Here is an 8142-nt window from a genome sequence, read left to right as displayed (position 1 = left end):
TATGGCATTTAGTATAAGGCATGATATTCTGACATGCATGTTGAGCCCTATCTTTCTTGTTACATGTTTCTCATGTTGTAAAGTATTCTTGACACGCAAGACTATTATTTCGGAATCAGTTGGCGGCTTTCGAGTTGAGTTATCCATCAGACCGAAATTATGATTGTCAATTTCTAGGTGTATTTTTTGTGTGATATGCACATGAAATCGTACGTTGTTCATTATTGGTCATTTTTGTTGTATTTTTATCGGTTGTTGGAAGCTGCATCATGGATGTTTGTGTTAGCATCACAATGCATATGCTATGTCGTGGATGTTTGTGTTAGCATCACGACATTAAGACAGTGTAGTTTAGTTGCATGAGTACGTTGTTGCTCGAGCAGTAGTCCTGTTATTGTACCATTTATCGGCTCATGTTACCTCGTTGTTTTGAGCTCTGTTCAGGCATTGCATATGCCATTTTATTATATGCTTCTTTATGATTTATGATTATTGTTGTTGTTGTTTAACTTCATACCAGAATCATAACCTCTGTATTTTATACTGGGCGACTACTGTGGTGTTGTTGAGCACCAAGGTAGGTCACTCGAGTAGTTTCGTAGCACCAGACAAAGGGTCTGCCAGTGGATTTCGCGAGTGAGATAATATTGTTTGTTTATCAAAGTTGAAGTCTCCCAGTTAGTATATTTATATATATTGAAATCTTTTCAGTTTTATGTCAAGAGTCTATTTACTGGGGGATGCCCCGTGTATCTGTGTGATTATTTTGAAGTTGTTATTGTTTGTTTGGTTTTATTTTATGCTATTTTGAGATTTTTCGGCTTTATTTGAACTGTTGCTTGTGAATTTTTTTATTTATTCCTTGTCAGTACTTGTGTGTGACTACTTATGAATACAACTGTCATCCTTGAGTCATTTTTATTTTACATGTATTTTAAATTTTTAGCAAGTTCTATTTACGAGGAGGTCATGACGAATTTTTTTACATGTTTTGAGGTCCATTTTAAGTATTCTAGACCATTTTTCCGCTATAATTGTATATTAATCAATATTGTTTGATAATTAATCGTAAATATAATCAATGGGCCTGTGACACCCTGTCTTGAAACTAGACCTCAAGGAAAGCCACATTCCCTAATAATATCTCATAAGAGAATTCTGTCTCTTTAGAAGTATCACAAGCAGTAATAAGAACTATTAAAGAACTTTATTAGCGGAAGCGAAACATATAAGTACTAGTAAATTACGATAAAGTTTTACATATCCAAACTAACGTAGACGGTAAGAGTGACAATGACGTAAACATTTCAGACAAACTGACTCATAGACTAAATGACTTATTATGCCTTGCAGAAATTTATTCCAGACAACAACTGGAGGATCATACATCGACATTTCTTTCTTTATCCAAATCCTGGTTACCTGGCTCTGGAAATTACAATAGATAAAGAAAAATAGAGAGGTCAAGTCTTTAAGGACTTAGTGAGAATTAAATAAAGGTAAATATGATACTCAAATTTAAAATAATGATACAATAGACAAAAGGATCAACATCCTGTTATATGAGTATACAAAAATAATGGTTAGTAAAGAATAATGAGCCAAGTGAACTAATATACCCAAACCAAAGTTACGTTATTCAATGGACTCAATCTCTAGACCAAAGTCCGTTGCCAGGGCTCTGTTTTTGTCAATCACGTTATCATTTAGTCATTCATTCATTTATTCGATGATTAACCAAAACTTCATTCAGTGGAAGCTTGATAAGAATCACATCTAGTATGATGATATTACAATGAGAATGTTACATTGAAGCATTCAATCATTTCGGAAAGGTAGTACCGGCATGAATAAGGAGTCAGTAAGATAGAAAAGGACATTCAGGATGGGGCATATTTCATATGCATCAACGCGATTCAAAGATACAAAATTTATGCACAGGCGTAAGAAATCAATAATCCGTAGTAAATATCGTTAAAGAATATAATATATCATATCATAATATCGATGCCAAATGCCAAAGGCTATATAGGAAGAACGATAAAAAAAAATTTCCTCACCTTGAGACTTACTATAGATGAGAGTGAGAGTTCCAAGTTCAAGTCAATCTTATTGACCAATGTGATTATCATTAGTATAGTAAACACTTTTTTGATATAGATTATCCCTAATTTTTTACAAAATAAAGAATATAACTTTATAAACTTTATTTATTGACTAAAAGTTAAAAAAAATTATTTTATTTATTTATTTAATATTTCTTTGTCAAAATTATTTTCTAATAGTCAAAAATATTTTTAAAATTTACAATAATTAATATTTGACTCCAAAAATAACAATATTTTCTATAACAATTATTTTTATAATGTTAACTGAAAAAAATTCAAAATAGGTCATATTTGAAATTATTTTATCATTAATCGATATGCATAACATTTAATATCTAACTCACAAAAATCATAATAAATAATTTGTGAGTCGAAAAATTATAAAACTTCATAGCTACTTCCAATGATATATTTTTCAAGTATTGAAGGCTATGAACATTTACACAACGGTTTATATGATCTTATAGATAGTATTTTCCTTTAAAAATTCACAGTAAATGCAATACTCATCTAAAATTTACGAAACTTGTACAGTAGCCTGGAATCATACCAAGAAACGTTCAGAAAATGAAATTTTTGTTTTTCATCGGCGCGTGCACCACAAGCGCCTATGACAGCGGCGCGTGACTGTCGTCTGGCCACCACGCGCGGCCCATATTTCTCCAGTAGATGTAAAAACTTATTTCCTACAACTTTTATGTTTTAACTTTTCTCTAAATCATAGCCGAAACATGCCAGAAACGTAAAAGAAACAGTAGCTTATACTCCTACTTTGACCATCGAAAAACACTATTTCTGGTGCCGATTCCGAGAAACTACTGACATGGGTGAGAACTATGACACACAATGAACAACTTTCATGCTTGGACTAAGGTATAATACGATCAAGAAAAGTATGAAAAATGGGAGTGAAAACAGTACCTGAAAAACGAGTTTTTCGGCACTATTCCCTTCCTGGACAGTAGCGATTTCTGAATTTTAATGAAAAATCGGCTGATTATTTTTCGACACCTCCTTTTGTGGTATATTTCTGGGTAAGTTGAGAGTGTTGTGGAATTTTTATAGAATATTTGAGAGGGTTTTGGGTATATAAAGATATTTTTGGCCCCTTTCTCTACTTTGAGCTATAAACTCTCACCACTCCACCCTATACTAGACCCACTCCCTAAACTCGAAAATTCAGGCTGAGAACTTTTGAAATTCCTGAGGTGAATGGTGCATTTTATAGGCAATGATCAAACCTTATCTCCAATCTATGATGACCAAATCTCGATCATCGGTTGGGCAAGAAGGGAGGTGGTGTGTTGGTTAAGCAACTATGATGATGGTATGTAGGTATGTATGCATGTATGAATCTGTATATATAAATATAATATATTAGTTATTTCATTCATATATATATATATATATATATATTTAAAATATAATAATTAATAAATTTTAGTAATAAAATATAATATATGTAAATACCATTTAAAGTTATGGGGTGCTACAAGAGCCTCTTAGATATACATGAGATCTGCAAAGGAGAAACTCTTAGTTTTAGAAGAATCATGTACACTTGAGAAACGGAAAATATATTTAATCAAAGGTTGATTAAAAACAACATATCAATACCAAGATTTGACAAAATCTAGATTCTCTCTCTCCTCACAACTCTCAATTTAGGCCACCACCTCTCGAGGACAACCCATGACTGAGACCTCCCTTCCACCATTGTACGCCGTTGCTACCTCACCGTGTCTGTGAGGCCCGGGGCCGAAGAGGGCGGGAGGTGATCGCCGGTGCCACAAGGTTGCACGGACAATGAGCGGTTTCTGGCAGGCTTCTAGGTGGAGGGAACATGAATGAACCGATCCCACATCAGAATGAGAGGGATTCTAAGAGTGTTCAATGTAATGGACTGTACAGTTGAAGAGGGCTTAAAAGATTTGATTGGTAGTACTAGGGCTGCAAACGAACCGAACATGTTCGCGAGTTTTTCGAGCCGGCTCGATAAATATTCAATTCGTATTCGAACTTATCGAATTTGAGCCGAACTCGAACACGTTCGAACTTTTTTTCGAGCCGAACTCGAGCCCAAATTATTTTGTTCGATAGCTCGCGAATAGTTCGCGAGTCTTAATATTTTATTAATATAATATAATTATATATATATATACATTTCGAATATTTCGAGCATTTCGAGCTTTCGAACCTTAATATCCGAGCAATAATTCAAATAGTTCACGAATATATTCGAATATTTCGAGCCGAACTCGAACTCGAACTTCATTTCGAGCCGAGCTCGAGCCCAAATATTTGAAATTATCGAACTTCGAATCGAGCTCGAACTCGAATATACCTATTTCGAGCCGAATTCGAGCCTGACTTTTTTACTATTATTCGGCTCGATTCGGTTCGTTTGCACCCCTAGGTAGTACTCATATCACGAAAGTACATATTCTTTTCAGTAGCTCATAACATAAGAACTCCAAAGTTAAGCGTGCTTGACTTGGGGAAATTTTGGGATGGGTGACCTCCTGAGAAGTTTCCCAAGATGCGTGTGAGTGAGGACATAAGCACGCTGGAAAGACCCGTCTTGATACAGTGAGGATAGTAATCGAATCTGGGGCGTTACAGTGTCACTGTCGTGCGACCGTCGGAATCTTACCGTTTTCCGACAATTGATTCTCAATGCAAATTATGTCTATATTTCTAGTACAATATAGACTATGAGCAAAGATTTCAATCGTGGACCCAATTCTTGGATATTGAAGAAAGACGACATCCATTAGATCGTTCATTAGGATTTAAAAGAAGGTATATCTCCACTTAAAATCTGAAATAGTTGGTGTCGAGCGTTAATGATTAAATGTAAACTTTTAACAAACATCATATGGATGGATTTAGAATCATATGACACCCAATTAAAGTTTTTATTATCAAAACTAAAAATTTAAAATTTTTAAAATTCCGCTATGTATCGGGTGTGAGAAAACGATATTCTAGTAATAGTATAAGAGCCAAGGTTTCTCAATCGTATAATTTGTTCTGTTTAATTGTTTAAATCATGTTGATTATAAATATTTCTAACCACAAAAGAAATTGTTCCACTAATTGTGGTGCCATAAAAAATATTTTTGAAAATCAAGAACAAAAAAAAAATTGAGTGTTTATGCTTGAAACAGTTTTGGACAACGCCAACGGCCCCTTGCAGACAGCGCAACATCGCTTTCATGGGCAGTGTAGATTTTTTTAAAAAATATTTAGCACGAGCAGCCTGAAGACTTCAGTAAGCATGTGGCGCAATGTCTAGGGCTACCCGAGATGGTTTCGGGTTAGATGTAAACTCGAGCCCCTTCCAAAACATATACGGTTCGTTTTAAAACTTGGACCGGGGTCCCGGTTTTAACCCGAATCGATCCGAAACTTAACCAAATTTTTCTCAAATTTTTAACACAACTTAATCACCTCCTAACAGCCCTTAAAACATCTAGACCAGACTACTAAGCCCCTCGAACAGCCCCTGCAAGCTGCTGGATTTTTTGGCCCTTGCTAATCCTCAAACCCTAGTCGCGCCAAACTCGTGTTTTATCAATCCTAGACCTAACCCGCTTGGACCAGCCCTTCCTAGCCCATCTTAGGACCCTCTTGGATAGACCTAACCCCAGCTCACAGCCCCATGCATGCTTCAAGTCACAACCACTCGCTAGCCACCAAAAACGCACAATCGTGACACTCCCTTCTCTTGTCTCCCTCGTGCGGCCCTAAGGTCAAGACCAGCGGTGTTTGAGCCCTTCCAGGACATGACTAAGACCCACCAGAGTCTTGTCCAAGGCCTGTAGCCACCCTTGCACCGTCAGCTTTCCCTCCTATCATCCGATCTACCCGACACCTTGAACAAAGCTCTCGATCCGGATGATTCCCTCTCAAGCTCGACAACTCGAGACTCCAGCACCTATCATACCTTGATCCTCGACATGTTCAGCCCATTAAGGTCCTAATTCTTGCATCCCCTTGCACCATAATCAAGAAAACATGAGAATGAAACAAAAGGATGCACTTTCATTTCAAATCTTTGCATAAAAACGAAACCCTAAGTTAGATAAATAAATTCTCATGCATTTACATATATTTCACCATAATATTGGCGTGAATGTAGAGAAAAAAGGGATCCATGCGTGCCTTGGCGTTTTCATGCTCAAAAACTTGAAGATTCTTGCGTAGAACTCGCACCGGAGAGGGGGGGATGAGTTTTCTGAAAGTTTTGAGAAATTTTTTGAGTTGGCTGCGGAAAATACGAGTTGGTGCTGCCGAATGAGAGAGGGATGATTGCTGCTCAAGTTTTGGGCCCATTAGGCTCTAGAATGGGCCAATAATAATACTTAAAGAAAAAATGGTTTTGGGCCAATTAGGCTCTAGAATAAACAAATCAAGCCCGATAACACTCTCAAAAATGGTTTTGGGCCCATTAGAAGTATTTGAATCATGCTTCTTACTTGGTTTTTTAAAGGAGTAGAACGTTTCTTCTCCTTTTCTTTTGGGCCTTTCGTTTTCCTTAACGAAGAATCCACGAGGAAAACATGTTTTCCTTTTTGATGTTGACTTCATAACGTGTAAGCATGTTAACCAACTCTTCAAGGCTGGCCTCCAATTTTTTCATATTGAAGTACATCACAAACCCATCAGACGACGATGCCAGTGACAACAATAGAATGTCCTTGGACAATTCATTCGAAATAACAAGGTCCAAGCCCACCAACTTCTCGATAAGATCAATCATCCTCACTCCATGAGCATGGACCGAGGTCCCTTCTAGCAAGCATGATGTAATGAGCTCTTTGACAGTATCGTGCCTTAGTGGACGTGCTAGTTCACCATACAACTCTTGCAGGTGGCCGTAAATGTCAGCAGCATTCACAGCTTCCTCAAACCGTCTTTGCAACTCGTTTGACATAGATGCCAACATATAGCTCTTTGCTTGTAGATCATTGTCCCAACATTTCTCAAGCTTAGCCAATTCCTTAGCAGAGGCATTGGCAGCAGCCTCTTTTGGAGGAACTTTCTTGAGCACATATGGTATTTTATCGTAGTTTAAAACGATTTTAAAATTTCTCAGCCAATCGAGGTAGTTAGGTCCGGTTAGCTTGTATTGATGAAGTATAACAGATAGAGGATTTCGTGACGACATAATAAATATAGTAAAAATGAAAACAAAATAAACATCACTAACTATCTTAAAATATTTTATAAGACATAAAATATGAACTTTGTTTTTATGAATTACCTCCCGGTATTTTGATATTTTCACCACCCTCTGAGGAAAACGGGAAATCCAAAATGGTTGGGAGCAAAGACTAATAATCAGCTACATCTTCTAGGTGTAACTGATAATCAGAGGGATTATTTACTTAGTGAGTACACAAAGTCCAATTGATAAATAATGATCCCGAATAATATCAGTCGATCAGAATTTCTAAAAGTTAGAGCTCAATTGCAATCCCTTGCAATCCTTACGTAATTTTGTCTCACGTTTGAGGAGGGATCAATAATATGATCTCCTTCCTCTTCAATTGTCGAGCCCGACCCATCAATTTTGAACCTTAGTGGATGGTAACCATGAGATCCCCAAAGAATATGAGCCAAAGTCATGGGAGTTCCACGTAGTTCACATAAAACATGTCAGTAGAAGCCACAGCTTTCCGGTATCCAAGCCTCTCCAATAATAAGAATCAGACACTGACCGCGAGAAACGTCTGTCATGCAAGCACTGTTGATGAAAGGCAAGAAAATATTAAACTTTCTTTTTAATGAGCTTGATTTAAATTTTGGATATTATCCAAAATTAGGGATTTTATTTTTAAAAAAAATGTCTCATCATTAAATTTAAAAAATTGAGTCATGTTTGTTTCTCTGCTTGCTGGATTCATGCAACTCTTGTTGTTATATTAATAATAACCAACATACTGATTGTTTATAATATATCACATGTATTATAAATAATAAAAGATGATCAATAATCGATGAGCCATATATGTATCCGTGTCCAAAC

The 8142-nt window shown here is 36.4% G+C and overlaps 1 protein-coding gene across 1 annotated transcript; it reads right to left on the bottom strand.

The window, feature by feature from the left end:
• Positions 1-6648: 6648 nt before the first annotated feature.
• On the bottom strand, positions 6649-7281 carry LOC140817849 (uncharacterized). The gene has a single exon (XM_073177641.1). It carries the CDS (start codon positions 7279-7281, stop codon positions 6649-6651), a length of 633 nt encoding a protein of 210 aa, XP_073033742.1.
• Positions 7282-8142: the final 861 nt, after the last annotated feature.

Source organism: Primulina eburnea, chromosome 17 (genome assembly GCF_022965805.1).
Source record: "Primulina eburnea isolate SZY01 chromosome 17, ASM2296580v1, whole genome shotgun sequence".
NCBI lineage: Eukaryota > Viridiplantae > Streptophyta > Magnoliopsida > Lamiales > Gesneriaceae > Primulina > Primulina eburnea.
Note: the sequence above shows the minus strand (reverse complement) of the source record. Positions and strands in the feature narration are given on the sequence as shown.